Consider the following 19727-nt stretch of genomic DNA (forward strand, 5'->3'; position numbering starts at 1 on the left):
TCACGAGGAAAGACACTCAAGTGATCTGCCAAATGTTAGAGGATAACAGAGCACGTGGATTATAAATTTGGGAAGGTAAACACAGGTTCTTGGATGGTCTCATTTTTGCCATCACGTGATAAAGGCAGACTCTTAGAGTCGGCTCCACATTTCAGACCCTTGACCCAGGTGGGAGAACAGTTGAACCTACTTCTTGGATGCCAAGGTCATGATATGCCCTTTGTAGCTGAGGATGGTGCAGCCTAAGTACGAATGCTGTTCCTCCCTTTCCTTTCCTCTCTCAGGCCCTGGGTTGTGGTCAGCAAGAACATTAGGAACCCCTTGAGAGTTTATTGCAGAGTGGAGGCTCACAGGAGTTTCAAATGAGGCAGCAGTGGATGGTCTGATACCTGCTTTCAGTGGGCTCTTTCCTTCCCGCAGAACCATTTCCTGTGCGGACATTCTCGCAAGGCTTAGGGAAATTTGCTTCTCAACAGGGCCATGTCTAACACAGAGCGGCATGTCTATCGTATTAACAGAATTCCTTTTCTTAGTACAGATTTCGGAGATGGCTTGGGGAAAAGGAAGGAGCCTTAGTCTTAGAGTCATAGGAGCTATGTTAAGTCCAGGCAGCCTTGACGAGGCCATGTGATGTAGCACAGGCTCTCTGGAGTTTCACTGAGCGGGGTTTGAATGCCAATGTGCCTTAGACCAGACTCTGTTTCACGTCTGGAGCCTGTGGAGCAGGGATAGCCACCTACAGGATTGTTAGGAGGAATAGATATGATAATGTATGGAGAGTACTTGGGGTGTGGCAGGACTGTTAGTGCATTCAGGTCGCTTTTCTAAGATTATTTCCTCTTGAAGAGTGAAGATGATGCCCTATGATGTTTAGGGTAGTTGAGAGAATAAAATAATGTATGCAGTTATGCTACACAAATATAGTATTGAGATTAGAGAAGCCCTTCACAAGGATCTTGGTAACCCATTCCAGATTTTTAGCACTCATCCATTCATCCTTATGTCGAACTAGAATGTTTCCTTCTTTATTACTGTCCTTTTTTTTTTCTTGACCTTCCAAGAATGTGAAGTTCATTTGCTTCATGAAAATCTTCATGCCCTGAAAGATATAATCCCTTCACTCTTAGCCTTTAGGTTTGAAAAAACCAATCTTGATTATTACTGGCAATTTTCTTGTCTGTAATTATTTGTTTCTTTATTCTAAACTCTAACTTTTCCATTGCTTATGGTGGCCAAAACAGGAAATAATCGAGAATTTCTCAGACTAAAACATGGGGGAAAGATTACTTTCTGTCCCCGGTTCCCCATTAAAATATCTATATCTGTATCTTTATTATAAAAGTAACATCTCTTTATATACATTTTGGAAAAGAGAGAAGGAAAACAGCCCATAATTGCATCAGTACAACTAATAGTTTCATGACTACACATCTGGCTATTTTTATATACATATTTTATGTATCTTTATAGCTTATATACCTTTGTACATATCTTACATAATCACAGTTATATACAAATATGAATCTTACAGTGTGGTTTATAATGCTGCTTGTCTTTGGTGGCTATCTTGTAGAATTGTAAGGATTCAATGCGCTAAGTGCTTAGCACAGTGTCTGGCATAAAGTTAGTGTCAGTAGGTGGGAGGTAGTTATTGTAGGACATTTCCTGATGGATGCACAGAAGTGGATTTACTGGGTCAGATACTTTTTAGGCTCTTGATACATGCCACCTGCCACATTGCTTTCTAGAAGCCATTTCAGTTCATAGAACCCTTGGCACTAGTGAGTTTCACTGCTCCTTATCAGCATTTAGAGCTCTCCCAGCACCTCTCCCCCTTTTATTTTTAGATTAGGGAAGCTAATTTAGTAGGTGAAAATGGTACCTCATTGTCTAAGTTTCATTCTTTGATAACTACCAACCTGTCTTATATTTACTAGCAATGTTTCCTCTTGTAAGGTCAATGATCTGTTAAACAATTGGAATCACTTAATGTTTTCTTATTGAATTATGTAGGCTCGTCAGTAAAGATATTAATCCCTTGTCATATGGATTGCAAATATTTTTCCTGACTGTTTCCTTATTTTGGCTATGATTTTTTTAAATTTGCGCGCGCGCACACACACACACACACACACACACACACACACACACACACACAATGCGGTCCATCTCTTCTGTGCCTGAGTCTTGCCAGGTCTGATGATAGTACCTTGAGTTCAACAGGGGAGACTCCTCCCATAGTTACATGGGCTTCTAATAACATGTGTCTTTTTTTTTTTCTTTTACACATATCTTTTATGGTAAGAGTAAACAGACTCTTCATAGGCCCAGAGAACATGTTTTCCTTGATATAGGGAAATTAAGTAGAGAAGGAAGGAGCTCACTAGACTATTGCTTGGTTTTTATAACAGGTTATAATTTCAGCTCTTCGTGACTGGAATCTTCTACACATCTTCCGTCTTTTCCTCTAGGACTGGTGTTTCTGAAGATACCATTGCAGATACCTATTTGGCAAGTGTGTGTTCTACCAATATAGGCCCTACCCGAGTTCCCTGAAGAACTCCCACTAACACCTACCCTCATCCACCTTCTTCACATGTTTTCTCGCAAGAAGATGCCAGGTCTTCGTGAGATCTGGGGGTTAAGGGCGTGGGGCTCTTTGCCTGGATGAAATGCTGGTGAATCTACCTTCTCCTACTACTCTGTTCAACTTCTTTCCCTGCAAGAGAGTGAGCAGTCATCCCTTGCCCCCGGGCAAGCCTCGTGTGGATATCCTTAGTAGAGCAGAGTCGGTCTGCGGGTTCCCTTGCCAAGGAGTCCTGTCCTTTCTAATCATCAAGACCTGTACTAAAGGCTCTGAGAGAGCCCAGACAGCTGATGTGTGAGAGCAGGAGCAGGCCTGCATGGACTTCCTCATCACTGTGGCCATCAATGCGCACAAAGGCATTCCACTGGCTTCTGAGTCTAGATCTATAAATATATTTATTATAATATAACAAGAACTTAACAATAAACATATACTATGTACAATACCATTACAGAGAACCCTGTTTTATCATTCACAGAAATAGCCAGTGTTGCTCCAGTGTGATAGATGAGGAGAGAAGCGGAATTTCAATGTCGTCTGTGTTGAGTCTCGCTGACCACTAACGCCTCCTTTGGAGGCAGACGCACGCCAACGCTAACATCGGCCCTGCCCCAGGCAGTTAGAGATTTGTGCTCCGGTCCTTGGGTTCACACTTGCACCCTGTTTGACATAAATACTTTAAATGACATACAACGTATGTAGTTTTGTGCTTATTACTTTTTAAAAGAATAAATAATAGTAAAAACTGCATAAACGAAGCTCGGTATCTTGTCCAAGTGGGAGCCACACTTGTAGTGCTAGAAGTTGATGCCCGACATTAGAACTGGAATTTTGTGTCATCAAATACCGAAAGATGGAAAGCACGTCCTGTCCTGTCCTTTTCTCCTTAGAAATGGTTTTTATTATGAAATGACGGCAAGTTGACTTCCCAGATATAAAAATGGCGAATGCGTATTTGGTACCAACTTCAACTAAACAAGCGCAGTGGTGGCGGCTTTCTTCTTGCCCTGGAATGGAAACTGGTCACCGCGTGAGGTTTGAGGGTCTGAGGACTGGCAGGAAGGCCTTTCTCTCATGAGCCACGGTGTGACCTCCCTCCTGGCTCCCCCTTCTCTGGTTAAAATGCTACAGGAGGAGTGATTCTGCTCATGCCCCTCAGGCCGTGGCTGTCATGGCTCGTCTACGAAGGCTGTCCCTATCCTGAGAGCTCTTGTGGCAGGTGCCTTAATATATAGCTATAAATATCAAAAATAGTCTCCTGTGCTTTGTAGACATTTATTCTCCCTCCCTCCCTTCCTCCCTTCCTACCCGGCCTGGGTCCTCAGCTTGACCTCATGGAGGGAGCTGGACTGGTGTCATGAGCCAGAACTGGTTTCCTTCTAGAACAGAATCTTCTTTGACAATGCCTCCATGAGGCACAGCTCTTAATGGGGCTGTCTGGGAGTTACATTTTTTAAAAAATAAAACGGGGGTATTCACCCCCACCCAGGAGAGATCCTCTATTCTGCACGTAGAAAAAATTAGAGCAAATGCCCCACTCTGGCACTACCTGCGAAGAGCTTTGGGAATTCCTGCATTATCCCTCTCATGGCCTCCTCCTTCTCTCAGTACGTAAAAATAGCCTTTTTGTTTATCAAGAAAATGCCTTGGAAATCTAAATAATTCATATCGGACAAGAGAAAGCTAGCACGGTCACCTGTCCTCCAGCAAAAACAAGGTAGAGAAACCCATGAAGGACAAAGGTTCTCCCAGCTGTCCCTAGGCTGCTCCCTGCGCTGTGGCTCCAGCCACATCTGGCTCTGCATGGGCAGCTGGACTCATCCTCAGCCCAGCAGGAACCAGCAGGGACCTCCTAGGCCTTGTGCAGCACAGTATTGTCCCTTCTCTTCTCTCGGCCACTGAAAAGTGTAGATTGGTTAAAAACAAAAGTAGGAATCAAAGTGATAAGGACACTTTGATCTTATTACAAGAGAGCCTGACACCTAATATTGTCATAGGATAACTGATCTATGGTTGTGTAGGGATCAAGCTTGCTCTGCAGGAAGGAAAAATCAGCTTCTCTCTCCCAGTTGAAAAAATATGTGAAACTCTATTGCACCGGGCAGAGTGAGCGCCTCCGTTCAGAGCAAGTGCCTTTGCAGGAGCCCCCCCCAGCCCTCGGCCCAGCTCCTCGGATGGTTGTGGTTCCTGCTGCTCGGAGCGCTATGCCCCCGTTTCCCCCAAAGGCGAGGATGATTTTCTACATTCAATGTAGAGAGTATTCAAAATGTTTAGCGCAGTGATTTCTTCGATTGTGTCTATCGGCCTCTTATTGGTGTTGCTGAACATTGATCACCGTGAGTAGCATCTGCCTCACCAGACTTGTCCAGACTCGACGTGGGCTTTCTGCCGATGTCAGCCGCTTTGAATATATTTCTTTATCACAACGCAGCCGTGTCTGAACACAGGGCAGGGCATGTGGGGGAGTAGGGTCCACGTGTTGGTCGCGGGCTCATAGGCTTCCATGTTGCCCAGGGCAGGCCCCTCACTGCTAACAATGCCGCCAGTTGCATAAATCTTGCCATCAAGCACCACGGCGCTGTTGGGGAAAGTGGGGGGGTGGGGGTGGGCAGAGAATTAGCCATTTAGTTTCCACCTTGGACCTGGAGATGGATTCTTAATACCCTGTCCTGGTGCAAGCTGCCTCTCCCACCTTGTGCAAGACTCTCTGCCCTGTGACCCAAGCTGGTATAAGAAAAACACCTTTCCTGTAGGGCCCGTCTACAGGATGGGTAGCGTGCTCACACGACCCTCCGTGTTGTGAGTGACACATATGCTGGGCATCCCAGGACCTGCCAGACGGCCTAAAGACAGCTAGGAGAACAGCCATGATTGTGTACGGCCCTCAAATCAGTTCGCCGAGTGTCTGCTGAGCAGCTTGTCTTGTCCACACAGAGACTTCGTACTGCTCAAATCGGGACGAGAACATGCGTCCGCATGATAGCAGACAGGATAATTAGGAGCTAAGCCATAGCTGAACATTGACTACTTGACTGAGAAGTTCGCCCTTGCCAAGGCGCTCATAGCCAGAGCTTCCTGCTATGATTGCCTAACGCGAGTGACCCGATGCTGCTGCCCACCCACGACCGCGAGGGCTGGTGCGCCCTCTGTAGGGTTGTTACCGCGGCAGCCTGGGCTAGCTTCCTGTAAGAGGCTATGCTGCCTTGGTGCTGTCGCCTCAGTCAGCTGTTCCCATTGTGAGAACACCGCATCCTGCTCCTGTCTGCACGTACTACTGTCTTACTGTGTGGTTCAGCCACCCTGTCACATGTACAGCTGTGTCCGCGTCCCCAGCCCTGCTTTCTCCCTCCTTTCAGCTGCTGGCCATGTGTTCTTGACTGTTCCCTGAAGCTGAACAGATACCCTTTCAAAGTCTCCACCTCTTTCTGAAGTTCTGAGCCTGGGACAGAACATGTCAGTCCAGACATCTTACCTGAAGTTTCCAGCCTTATCCCCTGTGGTTCCTTGCCACCTGGGCCCCTCACATTTCTCCCCTTTGTGGCCCATCTTTACCCTGCTTCTCTTGCAAGACCCAGGTTATAGCTCCTCACAGGCATTAAGTCTTTCTGTGCCCACTTTTGGTCTCAGATGAGGCACAGGCATCCTCCCCATAAGCCGTGCTCAAACTCCAGTTGTCTTTATTTCCGACAGTGTGGTCAGAGTGGCCTTCTGCACTGCCACCATTTGGAGAAAGGCTGTCGAATCTCCAAGCTAATAGGAACTTAGCAGTTATCTCGTCCAACCTCCTGTTTCATAAATAGGAGAACTTCCCTAGAGAGTGGAAGTCACTTGTCCAAGGTCATCTGACACATTAGTTGTCGTTTACAACTTTTCTAGCTTTGCTACACCAGCACTGAGGATTTGGTGATTACCTCTGCATGGGCACAAGATATCTTTGGGAAAGATCTGCTATGGAAATGTTGAAAATGGGGTTTCTGGGACCCCTTTACATACCTTGTTCCTCTTAGCCCAGGAAAGGATGGGGCTATAAGATTAGGCTCTGCTGTCTCACTGCCCAAGTTAATTAATTTTTCTGGGCCATGGGACCAGGCAGATTGGGAACCAAGCACACTTTGACAGTGACCCCTCTCTTCCTGTGGGGGCTGGGCCATGTGGGTTTCTGCCCAGTCAGCTGTGCCTTGTACAGCTCCCTGGTTCAGAGCATTCCTTGAAAAGCCACTTGTCCCATGCAGGGAATCACACGGCTCTGGCCTGGCACCGCCTCCTGTCTGTGATGGATGTGCCAGGTGGTCCTGGGGGAGAGCTATCTTCACAGCACCCAGGAGGTGTGGCCTCGAGGGACATGGGGCTGGTGCCTGTAGGAAGCCCTCCATTTCTGGCTTTGAGATGGGTCAGCTGGAGCCACAGGGTTGGGTCTGTGGGCCATGGGCTGCCCTTGGGTGCTTTCCACTCTGCCCTGGCACTAACATCCATACCTGTGGTTGGAGGGGGCTGCCTCTCTGGGCCTGGGAATTGCTTTGGTCATCGAATGGCGGGCAATCGCTATTGTGCTCAAACCTCTCCCGTCGTCTCTCCCTCCCTGCCCTCCGCCTCCCCAACCCTAGCCGAGTTACTGCCGCCCCTCACCTGCAGAACTGGCGAGAGTGATTCATGTTTGGGCCTGCCTTAATGTTCCCTTTCTCAGGGTCGTAGATGGTGGTGGCTCTGGCATAAGCCCCGCCCAGGATGAAAACGAAGCCGTTGAGGGTGACGGCGGGAGCGTACTTGTTGTCTGTGAGAAGAGCAGGGCTGGCAGGTCAGGGCATCTCTTCTTGGCCTCTCCCTCCCCACCCTTTCCTTTGCCAGCAGGCCCTCCAGAGGAAGGGCTCTGGAAGGACTTCCAGTGTCGCTGGTTAACCCCAGGACAAGGCCCGGGGCCAGCAGGCATCTGGCACACGGACTAGCTCACCCTCTGTCCAGGTAGTGGGATCAGCAGCTACACCTGGGCTGGGGGTTTGCCTCCCCCTCCCAGCCCCCAGCCATGGGTCTGCAGCCTTAGCTCGACCTCTGGGCTTAAGATATTGAGACAAATAAAACAGTGAGGTGGGGATGCTGCACTGGCCCCAGACTGAGGAGAAAGCTGGTTCTTACCAATCATTGGGGACTCGATAAAGCTCCATGTGTTGGTCTGTGGAACGTAAGACTGTAGGACGCCTGCGGCTCTGCCTGCCTCGTTCACACCACCAAACACGTAGATCTTGCCGCCACACACTGTGGCTGCTGCGGAGTGCACGGCCTTGGGCAGAGGGGCCACAGCCTCCCATTGATTGGTAATGGTATCGTACCTGTCGAGAGAGGAGAAAAAGAGCCCCGTGTCAAAGATGGGCCTTGCTCAGAGCAGGGGCGACAACCAAGGCAGTGGACATTGCCGGGGAGGGGCACCAGCATTTGCTTCCTGCCCTTGGCATCACTGGCAGAGCCTGAGATCACCTAGGTTCTGGCCCAAACTAGCTCTCTCAGCCTTCCTCCTGAACCCCAGTGGGCTCTTTCTTGCCTCTGTGCAGATTCTGGTCTCCATTCTTCTGCTCGCACAGAGCTCCCCAGCTTCTAGGCCCCTATATCCCTTTCTATCCAGCTCATTCGTACCCTTTTGTCAGACGGTTTTGCACTGAGCATCTCCTGTGTACCCAGGCTCTGGGCTGGAAGCTGGGGAAGCAGTGGGCTGGACCAGGGAAGGATGAGAGGAGGTGGGAACAGGAGAGGTGACCTGACAGGGTTCAGTCATGAACTGATGTTGCCCTTAAGGAAGGTGGAGTCGCCTAGGATGACTCAGGGTCTCTGGCTTGGGAAGTCGGATGGAGGGGGTGCTACCCGGGGGACAGGGAATCGAGGTTGGGGAGTTTGGAGGAGAGTGATGATTTCTGTTTTATTCATGGGGAGTTTAAGGCATCTGTGGGTAACAGACCAGGGATGTGCAGTGGGCCATTGGATATACGGATCTGTGGCCTAGATGTGCAGCCGTGGGATCGCTGTTGGCACAGAGCTGGAAACTGAAGGGAGAGGAGTTTACAGGGGCTGCGTAGGCAAGAGTGAGACTGAGGAGCAGAGGGCACTCTGAGGAAATGCTGGCCTCTAAGAGGGGAGCTGAGGGGGTCCTCGGGGAAGTGGCGGCAGCACAGGGGGCACACAGCTCCACGGGTGGGGGATATGGCAGGAGGTCAAAGGAGTCCCAGACGGGTTCCCGGCGCTCTCGTCAAGAGCTAGTTGTGAATCACGAAGTGAATGAGAGGGAGGCAGTAGACACGATGGGGAGACTTCTCTTGGATGAAACTTAGCTGGGAAAGGGGCAGAGAAGGTGGGACCTAAGAAGGCATGTGGAGCTAAGAGATGGCTTTTGTCGGTGGTATGCTGAGAAATGTTTAAAAACAAGCTTGCTACGGGAAAAGAGTCCTGATATGTAAGCACTTGCTGATTTCTGTGATGTAAATCCTCTCATCTTGGCTGATTTCAAGCTACCAATGGCTCATGGCTGAACGTGGCATTGGGAAGAGGACACTGCCAGTCAGAATATCCACCATATACCCATATACAGACACAGTGGACATATCACCTCCACAGCATAGACAGTGCAAAATATAGTTAAAAAAAAAAAAGCAGTGATGAGTTTTGAGTATGGATTTCCTTTGTTTTTAGTGTAACTTATTTAGTTCTAAGTTTATATGATTTTATTTTTAATAACACCTGTAGCTAACAACTGGCTTGCAGAATTCCTATAAAGGTAGTAGTCACCTCTTGGGAGCCAGTATGAACGAGCTACGGCATACCACGGGTTTTGTTTTAATTTTAGGGGGAAGGGCTTACTTGTGTTTATGTGCCGACAGGAAGGAGGCCAAATGGATAAGAAAAAGATTAAATATATATGAAAGAGAGGGGAGGGCTGATCAAAGGAGGCTCCTGGTGGGGAGATGCAGGTAGGGTCCAGAGTGGAGAGGGAAGTGGTGTCCGTGTGGGCGGGAGAGAGAAAGGCAAGGATGGCGTGAGCATCAGCACATATGCAGAAGTGACGGCAGGGACACCAGAGAGTTGTTGATCGAGGGCTCCACCTTCTCTGTGAAGTAGGAGTCAGTGCCAGCAGGAGTATTGGAGTCTGTGGGCTCAGAGCCTTGATCGGGGAGGAGGAGACGAGAACCACACGCTCTTGAGAGCGAGAGAAACCACTGACAAGACCCTCCAGCATGAAGGACCCAGTATTCGTTGGACGACTTCACTTTGTCATGGGGCCAATCTACTGGACGGTGGGATTTTCTCCACCAGTGTTCAGCCCCCGGGGGTAGGCGTGGAGAAGGGGACGAGTCAGGGCTGAACAGATCTGTGACACGTGTACTACAGGACAAAGTGGCAAAGTAAGAACATGGAGAAGTGATAGAGTGCGAGTACCGGACAAGGCAGGGACAAAAGTGACAGGAAGCAGCTGATGGGGAGAGATTGGGGATGGAGCAGATCAGCCAAGGAACTGGGGTATCTGAGGTCTTCCTGGACAGCTTGGATCTCAGTTCTCGGCGTCTCTGTTAATTGTTCCTAGAGGGCTGGTCTCACCAACATTCACTCTGGACCTTCCACTTGGTGGCCCATCTACCGCTCACCACATGGCTCTTTCGCGTGTTCCGGACCCAAGGTGGGGCCTCCGCTGTGGGCTGGGTTTTTCCCAGCACACCTTTCCTGGGAAGCACACAGGGCCCACTTTTTTCCAGCAGCCTCCCTGGGACACGGGCCATAACACGGTCACAGCTTAGTGATCCAGAAGATGGCCTCTCTTAGCCAGTGCTCCTGGCTCTGAGACAGGGATGAGGGGACAGGGATGGGATGTCCAGCTCTGTGCCTGGGAAGACTCCGGGTTTGAGAAGTGGCTGAAGTACCTTACAGGGCAGCAGGCGCTGATTCAGTTAAGCCCCAGTCGAATGATATGTGGCTTAATAGGCAATGCAGTAAGTGTCTTTTTGGACAGTGTCAGAAGTTCAGATATCTGTTTTTTAAGCCAATATGGCAGAGATCCAAAGAGCTCCTGCAGAAGAGCTGGGTGACAGTGGAAGATTATGTGGCTGTCTTCAGGCTTTCGGTATAATGGCACATTCCGCCAAATGCGAATTTCCCGAGAGTTTGTTATTCCAGGTGGCTGATTGCCAAACCACAAGCCCTCCGTCAGCTCAATCTGTCAGCTTCCTGCTTGAGAAGGATATGCTAATGACATGCAAATGACCCTGTGGAGTGAGGCACTCTGCTATCATTTATCCGGTAACCACAGCTAGTGCGATATATTGCTATGAAGTATTAGACCCAGTTATTTATATAATGATATAATACAGGTTTGTCTATGGCACTGTTGTTTTAATCTATAATTATATAATCTTGCTCTATTCCTGTAATACAGTAATGTAATATAATTATAATGTACCATATATCTCATTCATTATCAATATAAGAGCAATTTGTACCATTAGCGCTTTCTGGGGAACAAAGCACCCTCGTGTCTGTCCCCATTACCCTGACCTTCTTGTCACCCTGAATTCTCATCGCCACCATGTGGCACAGAAATTCCTTGCCCAAAGGGGCTCCAGCTACGTTCCGTTCCTCGGGAAGCAGTGCGCGTCTCCTCTGCCTGTGTCCTCCACCCCATTGGTATGCATACCACCCAGAGCTCTACCAGAGGGCTGAGGAAGGGCTCCGGGCACCCTGTTGTCCTGGGGGGCTCCCCATCTCCTAAAGTTCCCGGGGTGGTTTGCTCACACTGTGCTCGAGCGGGCAGGTATTTCACAGTGGAACGAAGGCCCAGCCCCCAGGGAAGGCCAGTACAGGCTGCTTCCAGGCCTTGGAGAATTGCTCTTGAGCCCAGGGGGAGCGGAGCCTGTCCCCCCCTCTTCGTGCATTTGATCCTTGAACAAATCCCTGTATTTATCAACAAGTATAAGTTTGCAAAATGAGTAATCAGCATCTTAGGAGATTAAAAATAGCTGACAAAAGCAAGACAGGATGACAGGTCTAGCTCAGTTTACTCCTACATAGAAAATGTCTCCTTTTTCATGTGTTTATTATTGGATGACAAACGGTTGGGAGCTGGTGCTTCTGGAAGGCTTGGGACGTGATGGCCGTGCAGTGGGTCCCACTGAAGGCTGTCAGCATCAGGGGTGACCCGGGTTCAACAGCAGTATTAATATCCTCAAACCACACAGGGATTCCCTATTATCTCCAAATCAATATGACAATTAGATGTTGTTACTGAGCCATCTCTGGCTCCACTTGGGGGAGTTAAAAGCCCACAGTGAATATCCAGAGCTCGTCTCACTCTGAAACTATCTTTGCTGTAACATTTGTCAAGTGTCCAATTAGCCACTGAGGGAAAAAATACAAATTGAGGGGTACGTGAGGGTCCACAGGCAGAAAGCTGCCGCACGGGAAGATGTGCATTCTGTGACAGCTGATGACGTGGGCCAAGGGTGGTGGGCAAGCACGTGGGAAGGATGTGGAAAAAGAGCTCTGGGGACCGGAGCTGTGACCTCCTGGGCCGGTCCTTGGGGAGGACCTCAGTCTGACTTGTGGCTCTCTGGGCACTAGTTTCTCACAGGGCAGGACTGCACTGAGGCCTCCTCTGTTTGCTGCTGACTCATGAGCCTTCCTGAACTCTTTCTGTGGCTTCTCCCCACAGTGTCCGTCCTCTGCAAGGATGGGCTCCAGCTCAAAGGAAAAGATGGTCTTTGCACCCTGCGAAGTGCCCACCTCCAGCCTATGCCCCTTCTGCCTCCTCCGGATCCCTACACTACGCGTGGCCAGTTTTAAATGGGCCTCCGTGAGGAAGCCAGCCTGGGATTTCCAGCAGAGGGCAGGCTTACACGCATGGCTCTCTGGCCCATTACTTTGTATTCTAGAGAATTCCAGATGGTTGGCCAGACCTGCATGCAGTGACTGTTCCCCGTGTGGCAAGCAGGTTTCCTGGGATGTGTGGGAAAGAGGGAGGAAGGGGCTCCCTGGTGTGGTACCTCCCGCTCGGCAGGGACCTGGAGTCACAGCCACTGATGTGGCACACATTTGGGCCATTGCTTGCAGCTTTGCCCCATGTCTCAGCGCCGCTCTGGGCTGGGACTTCCAGTGCCAGTGCGCCTCCTAGCTGCCCGGTCAGGCCAGCCGCGCCCATCCTGTGCCTTTGCACCACTATGCCTCCAGCTTGTCTGACCCCTGAACGGGACAAGAGTGCCCCATCTCAGCGGCTGGGCCAGCCGTCATCATTCCTGCTTCCCTCTCACCACCCTCGGTCCTCTCCCTTTGCCGTGTTTGAAGATCCTGGGACTATCACCCTCTAAATGTCCCGTCTCCAGTCGGCCTCGGCCAGGTTGGTGCTGGGGTGGAGGAGCAAAGTGATTTTAGCTTTCGTGACTGTGGCCTCATTACCTCTCCACGTGGTCCACGTTGCCCGCCACGCCAAGTCCCCCGAGGGTGTAAATCTTCCCATCGTAGACAAGGCTGTTGTGCCGGCAGCGGGGGACCGTCATTCTGGAGACGAGGTTCCAGTTATCGAGCAGGGACATGTAGCACCAGACATCGGCCAGCGTCACCCCTGATTCCATCCCACCTGTGAGCAGTACGGGAGGTCCAGAGAGCGAGCAGGGAGTGAGGCGGGGCCCACGGCCAGGCAGGCCCGGCCCCCGGGGCAGGAAGAGAAGACTTCACCTGCAAAGTAGAGGCTTCCGGGCCTCGGCTTTCCTTAGCCCTGGTGTGGGGAGGGGAGCCCTTAGGAAGTCCCTGCCTGGTCCCCAAGCCAGCCCTGGGGGGCCTCACCTGAGAGGTAGATGTTGTCCCCGGCACTCACTACGCTGAAGAACTCTCGGTCATAGAAGGGCAGTGAGGCGAGGGGGTACCACTTGTTGTTCTGTGGGTTCCAGCAGGTGACGGCCACCAGTGAGCGCTGGGTCATCCCCACCATCTGACGGCCCCCAACCAAGACGATGACCTCAGCCACACCTGCAGGGATACAGATGCACGGCCTTCGGACACATCCCCACGCTGTTAGCCTCTGCGCCTGGTGCCTCTGGAGGGGACCACCCAGAGTGGGGCTGACCCTATGGCACCTGCATTTGGGGAGTTTGGGGCATGTCCCTCGGTACCTGCGGAGAGGCGGGGCCGGGTTCGGGGTGTCTGCATCTCCTGGCGGGCGTGGGGCAGCATGTGGTAGCGTTTGGCCTCGTTGACCAGGTCCCGACACGCTTCTGACGACTTGATCAGCTCCTCGTTGTCAACCACGTTGAGCAGATAGCTGGGGTGGATGAAGGGGAGGCGGACCACGGCCAGGAGCTCTGCGGCATACTGCAGGGTGGGGGAGACACGGGATCGACCGAGGTTACACGGACGGAGCCACCCCTGCCGAGTTGGACTGGGAAGACAGGAAGGAGGGGTGTGGTACTGTACAGGGGGCACTCCAGTGTGTATTTGGCTTGAGAGTGTAGACACTGCTCAGCCCAGCCTAGACGGTGAGAGCGGGGGCTCCCACCAGCCAGAGGAGAGGAACGGGGGAGGTGGATGTGCCACGGCTGACCCTGGGGTGAACCGTCCGTCTGCCTCTTCGGCACCTCGTTCCTGCCTCCGCCCAGCTCACGGGCGTCTGCTTCACCCCAGGCTGCAGGGGGGCTGAAACCAGCATCCTGATCCCTGGTGAGGCGCACGTGGGGCAGGAAGTCAAAAACAGGTGCGGCGGCCCGGGAAGGCTGACGGTGACCGTGAAGCTTGCCAGTCACCCCCGTCAGAACCTGCATCTCCCCAGTGCCAACAAACCCCTTCAACGGCACCTGGCCCCTGGCCCCTCTCACCTGCATTGAAGGCTTTTCGTGGACTGACTCAAATCCCTCTTGCCTGGCAAACATTTTGCTCACTGCTCAGCTTTAGTTTCATCCAACAAATCATTGGTGACCCTCCTTATTGGGGGTGCAAAGCCCAGGAAGACCCAGTGTCTGACTTTCAGGTGTACACAGTAAAATGGGGGGGGGGGGAGGATCCATTACATAAAAGGCACTAGTGGGGCTCCAGGGAGGAGTACAGTTAGGGGGTCTGGGAGTGCGGGAGTGGATGACGCCTGAGCTGGGTATGGAAGGATCGCAGATTTCTGCAGGCCTCTGGCAGAGAGGAGGGAGGACGCCAAAAGCAAACACAGAGGCATGGGAACGGTGGGGAGATCGGCGCACGTGGGGAATTCTCTGGAGCTTATTCTTGTCAGGTGCAAACGGTCTTTGTTGCGGCGGGTGTGGTGGCCAGGGGAGAGGGGACTGGAGAAGTTAGTGGAGGCCAGAGCCTGACCACCCCTATGCTTCCCTTGCCAAGGCCCGAGTGGTGTTTCCTGCAGAGTCGATGACGAGCTCACGGGGGTTTAAACAAAGAAATTAAACGATCCAATGTGTCCTTTAGGAAGACCGCTCACTCAGGCGGCAGGGTCAGAATGAGTTTGGAGTGGGGAAGACTGGAGCAGGGCAATCGCGTGGGAGACGACTGCAGTGATGCTGGTGAGATTTGGGTCCTGAATGGGGAGAGAAAGTCGGTCCTCTCCTGAGGGAGTGAGGAGACGAAGCGACAGCAGTGTGTGGCCCAATGGATGTGGAAGGTGTGGGAGGTATCCAGCCTTCTGTTTTGGGTAATGGGTGGAATGGAAGGAAGCAACACAAGAAGGTGTGTAGCTTTGGGGGTTTACGAATTAGAGGGGCTTGAGGGACATTGGCCACAGGTGTGCAGTAGACACTCGGAGGTCTGGGCTGGAGACAGATTTGGGGGTCTTAGTGCATTGGGCAGTCTCTATTATAGCTGCCCAACCTGACGGCCTTCTCCAGAAATGAATCTTGCCCCCTCCCCATCCGACCAGAGCACGCCCTTCCCCTGGGCTCAGGGGCTGGGCCAGGGTGGAGGGCCCCGTGCTACCGATGCCAGCGCCTGGCCCACCCCTCCCTCCCTTGTGTCGCTTCCCGCTCCACACGCAATGAAGTTCCCTTGTCTTCTATCACTCAGCTGCCTCAGGGTGTTGTGGGCCCTGGCCTCCTGTGCTGCTTTCCAGGTGGACTCTGAGCTCTCCTGAGAACTACCTGTGTCCATACGAATTCCTGGGGGTGGGGGGTGCTCAGATGTGAGAACCAAGGCAGTCCCATTCTGAGCAAGGCCTGCAGCACGTGCTTTCTGGCCCAAAGATCCTGTTGGGTTGTGATCGAATTCTGATTCCGGGGATCCTGGAATCCTTCCGGGGACCCTGCCCTCCTCTCCTTCTGCCCTGGACCCTGGCTCCGATTTCCCCAGCTGTCCCCTCCGAGGGACTTCCCTCCTGTGATGCGTGCAGTGGTTTCCCATCTCCGGCGTGGTTTCTATTTGGTCCAGGTGCCCTCCACCCTCTCCATAACCGGAGCATTGGGGGAGGGGTCTCCTCCTGCCCGGTCTGAGCTCACAGGGGCCCTGGGGCACCAACCTCGCCCTGTAGGGCCCTGCAGCCGCTCGTTGGCTTGAGTCTCCTTCAGGTGGGACACAGCCCTTCCAACCCTCTGGCAGCTGACCCCTCATCTCTCATCCCTCCCTTTGCTTCTCTGCTGCCCACAGTGGCAGTCCCAGCCTCCCCCTGCCCGGGCCTCGGGGCTCCCGTACACCCCGCGGATGGTCTGACCAGGCCGTCCTGCCTCTTCCACCTTCCTGCACCCTGGCTCCAGACGCCGTCCCTGCACTATGTCCCTGACACAGGGAGAAGGGGTGGGTGGGGTGGGGGACTACCTGTGCACGGGCCACGGGGTCCTTCTTGATCCACTTGATGACGGTCTCATATACTAGTTCCTCGGCCTTCGTGTTGAGGCTGTCATTGGAGATGTAGGCGATGAAGTCGTCCTTGGAGATGCTGAGGATCTCCTCCTGGGCCGCCACCTCAGGGAAGATCTGCAGCGCGAAGGCCTTGGCCATGTGGTAGAGCTCGCTGCACTGCATGGCCTCAGCCATGGCCAGGACCCCCAGGCAGTTGCTGGCCGTCAGCTGCTTCTCTGGGGGCAAGAGCACAGGACCACTGACCACAGGGCCCTGGAAGGGTGGCCCTCCGTTCCTATCACCTGACACTCTGGATCCCTCTCCAAGTCCATGTCCTTGTGACCTGCCTTTAGCAGCCAGGGTCCCCACAAGACCATTTCCGGTATCCCTGGAGCTGTGGGTGTACCTTCCGGGTTTTCCTCTGCCCTGTCACATGCTTCCTGTCCTGGGACCTCCCTCTGCTCCCGCAGGTCCCAGCAGAAGGACGGAGAGCGTGAGGTATGGAGTGTCAGTACCAGGCTTGGAGGCATCCTCACTGCCTGTGAGCCTTAGAGCTTGGGCCTGGGCTGGGGGCAAGGGCCACGCTGAGGCTTCCAGTGTCTTCTATAACTGTGACAGGCTCCCATTTTAGAATCACACCAGCAGTAACACCACTCATATGCCCACCCGCCACTTCCCATGGGCCTCAGCCTCACCCAACCTGGCCTCTAGACCGGGCATCAGTCTGGCAGGCTCTCCCGAGATCTGGCTATCGGCGATTCTAGCCTGGACGCGTCCAGGTCTGTGCCGGGGGTGCAGTTATCTGAATTTTCATCTTCAAGCTGCCTTGTGAAACCCAGCTCCACCCTGAGGTGGACACACAGACTTTCCCTCTGAATCCTCACTGCTTACAAATTTTTTGCCCACCCGTGCTATTCCCTCCAGGCGACCCATGCTCTCCCCACCCCCCAGGCTCACCGAGAAAGGACACACAGACTTTGCAGAAGGTGTGGAACTGGAACTTGCTGGCGGCCTCCAGCAGCGTCTTGGCATTGGCCGAGTCGATGACCAGGGAGCCCGTGTAGACAAACTCCAGGAGCAGTTCAAGGACATCGGCCTGCAGGTTGGACAGGACGAGCTCCAGCTTCTCCCGGCCACACTGGCTGCCGTCTTGCACCGACCTAGGCACAGAGACCAGGGTGTTCTTACCTGCCACCCCGCGGCCACAGCGCCGCCTCCTCACAGGGCTAGATCTCCCTGCACGCCTCGGTCACGCCCTTCATTTTAGGACTCAAGGGACACGGCAATGACACGCCTGAACCTAACGACCTTACACGGGATCTGAAAGAGAAGAGTCTGACCAAAGACGCCCAAAAGAACAGAAAACCCTGCTTATCACTACTTGGCATGTCCATGCAAAAAAAGATGCAAATCAAAAAGCATGAGCTGTGGATGGGGACGAGGACCAGGACTGGCCTCAAAGGGAAACAATACGATTCCGCCCCACTGCCGGCTCCGGCTCCGGGCGTCTCGGCCAAACAAGGCCGGCGGGTCCGGGGCCTGGCCGCCTCCAGTGGGAGAGCCCCTGGTGTGACTGAGGCCCCCAACCGGCCGTGAACACAGCCGATCCTGAGCCGTCCCTCGATCGCCCCAAGCCGTCCCGGAACCCTGACTCCAACCCCACCTATTTCCAAAAACATATTGTTTCCTTTTTTAGGCATGGAAAGGAAGCCCTTCATGACATTGCTTTGAAACTGAGGACGAGACAAGATAGACGGACAGAATGGTTAGAGCTGGGGGGGGGAGGGGGAGGGGAACAACCAAGGACTTCCGCCACAGACAGCCAGCAGCCATGACCTGGGACCTGGCCCGGGGCGGGGCCCTCCTGCCACATGGAACACGGGGTCAGAGGTCAGAGTGGCCTGCGTGTAGAGTGTGCGTCGGGCTTGTGAACTGGGGGGAGCAGGGGAGGGACACAAATATATAAATATGTTTATATCTGGTGTCTACAGAAATACAAAACCATTGCAAAGGCTCCTAAGGCCTGGCAGCCGCGCCCTAAAGCTGCACCTGGAAGGAAACAGATAAGATGAGGCAAAAATAACAGCGCCACAGAAGTGACCAGGAGGAAAGACACCCAGAGCGTTAAGAGTCAGGAGGCAGGTTTTTCAGAGATGATTGGCTTGGTGCCCCACCACGGCCACTCTGACCGGTCCTGCTTCCTGCACGGAGCCTGGTCCTGCCCGAGGCCGGGTTCTGCCACGTGGCTGGGAAATGACCTCTGTGTTCCCCCCCAGTCCTGAGGAGGCTGGGGTGAGACTCTTGTGACTGGTCCCTTGGGTGCCCCCGTGGCTGGCAGCCAGGGAGTGGAGGCGTCCGGAAGTAAGCAGGCTAGCCCCAGAGGGAGGCTGACTCCTGTGTGGGCAGGGAGCTAGAGGACCTGCGTGCCCCCGCCCCGTCACTGACAGGCCGCCACCTTGCCTCTCTGGCCCTCAGGCTCCTCTTCTGCAAAACAAGAGGGTTGAACTGGATGGCATCTGAAGTCCCATGGAAAGTTTATGTGACAGAGGCTGGAAAACACCTTCCCCGCAAGACTCTGAAATGCGACCACGAGAGCCACATTCTCTCCAGTTAGGCCTGGCCACCAAGCGCTTTTAAAATACCGATACGATGGGGCAGGGAACAGATGTAGCTGTGATCCTGCCACCCTTCCCAGGGTGCCACCCTGGGCCCTCCCCATGGAATGGCTCATCTGATGGAGGCCTGCGGAGCCCTGCCTCCAGGCCTGGAGGGAAAGCTGACAGGGAACGGTGCTGGCAGAGACTCTTCTCAAACCCAGAGACATACACAGTGTGTGTGACTTTTCAAGTGACTTAACACACCGAGTCCTCTGCTGTCGGGATAGATTTTCATGCTTGGGTAACTTTGTTCAGTATAAAACTAGTTCATTATGTGATCACTTGAAACCACAGAAATCTAACACCCCAGGCCTCAGGGGCCATCTGGTCAACCTCTTACTCGGTCTTTGCTGCCTCTGCCTTCATTCCTACATGCCACTGCCTGGCCGTTCCTCCTCACACCTTTCATGCTCTGCAGAGGTCCTGCTGGGCCACAGACAGGGCAGGGCTTATGGGGCCAAAGTCGGGCTGCTCACATTCTCCCAAGGTCCCCAGCCACTGCTGCGCCCACCTCAGGCCAGCCCTCCTGTCCACCCAGGAGACAAGCTCCAGTTCAGTGAAGAGCTGGGGTGGACTTCAGCTGTGTACACACACACACACACACACACACACACACACTGAAGTCCATGTGACATGTGACCCTGAGAACCCTCAGCATCACCCTGGGGGAGGGGTGTTGGGCAGGTGGAACATCAGGGGAG

General features: G+C 53.0%; 1 protein-coding gene across 1 annotated transcript in view; it reads right to left on the reverse strand.

The window, feature by feature from the left end:
- Positions 1 to 3964: 3964 nt before the first annotated feature.
- Positions 3965 to 19727, reverse strand: part of KLHL29 (kelch like family member 29) — a 144512-nt gene continuing 128749 nt past the window's right edge. The window contains exons 5-12 of the mRNA XM_042933582.1: positions 17327 to 17529; positions 16346 to 16605; positions 13720 to 13918; positions 13394 to 13576; positions 13007 to 13187; positions 7718 to 7911; positions 7214 to 7358; positions 3965 to 5165 (exon numbers count right to left, since the gene is read on the reverse strand). Of these exons, the coding sequence (XP_042789516.1) occupies positions 4982 to 5165; positions 7214 to 7358; positions 7718 to 7911; positions 13007 to 13187; positions 13394 to 13576; positions 13720 to 13918; positions 16346 to 16605; positions 17327 to 17529 (1549 nt within the window). The 3' untranslated portion in view covers positions 3965 to 4981. The remainder of the gene's footprint in view (positions 5166 to 7213; positions 7359 to 7717; positions 7912 to 13006; positions 13188 to 13393; positions 13577 to 13719; positions 13919 to 16345; positions 16606 to 17326; positions 17530 to 19727) is intronic.

Source organism: Panthera leo, chromosome A3 (genome assembly GCF_018350215.1).
Source record: "Panthera leo isolate Ple1 chromosome A3, P.leo_Ple1_pat1.1, whole genome shotgun sequence".
Taxonomy (NCBI): domain Eukaryota; kingdom Metazoa; phylum Chordata; class Mammalia; order Carnivora; family Felidae; genus Panthera; species Panthera leo.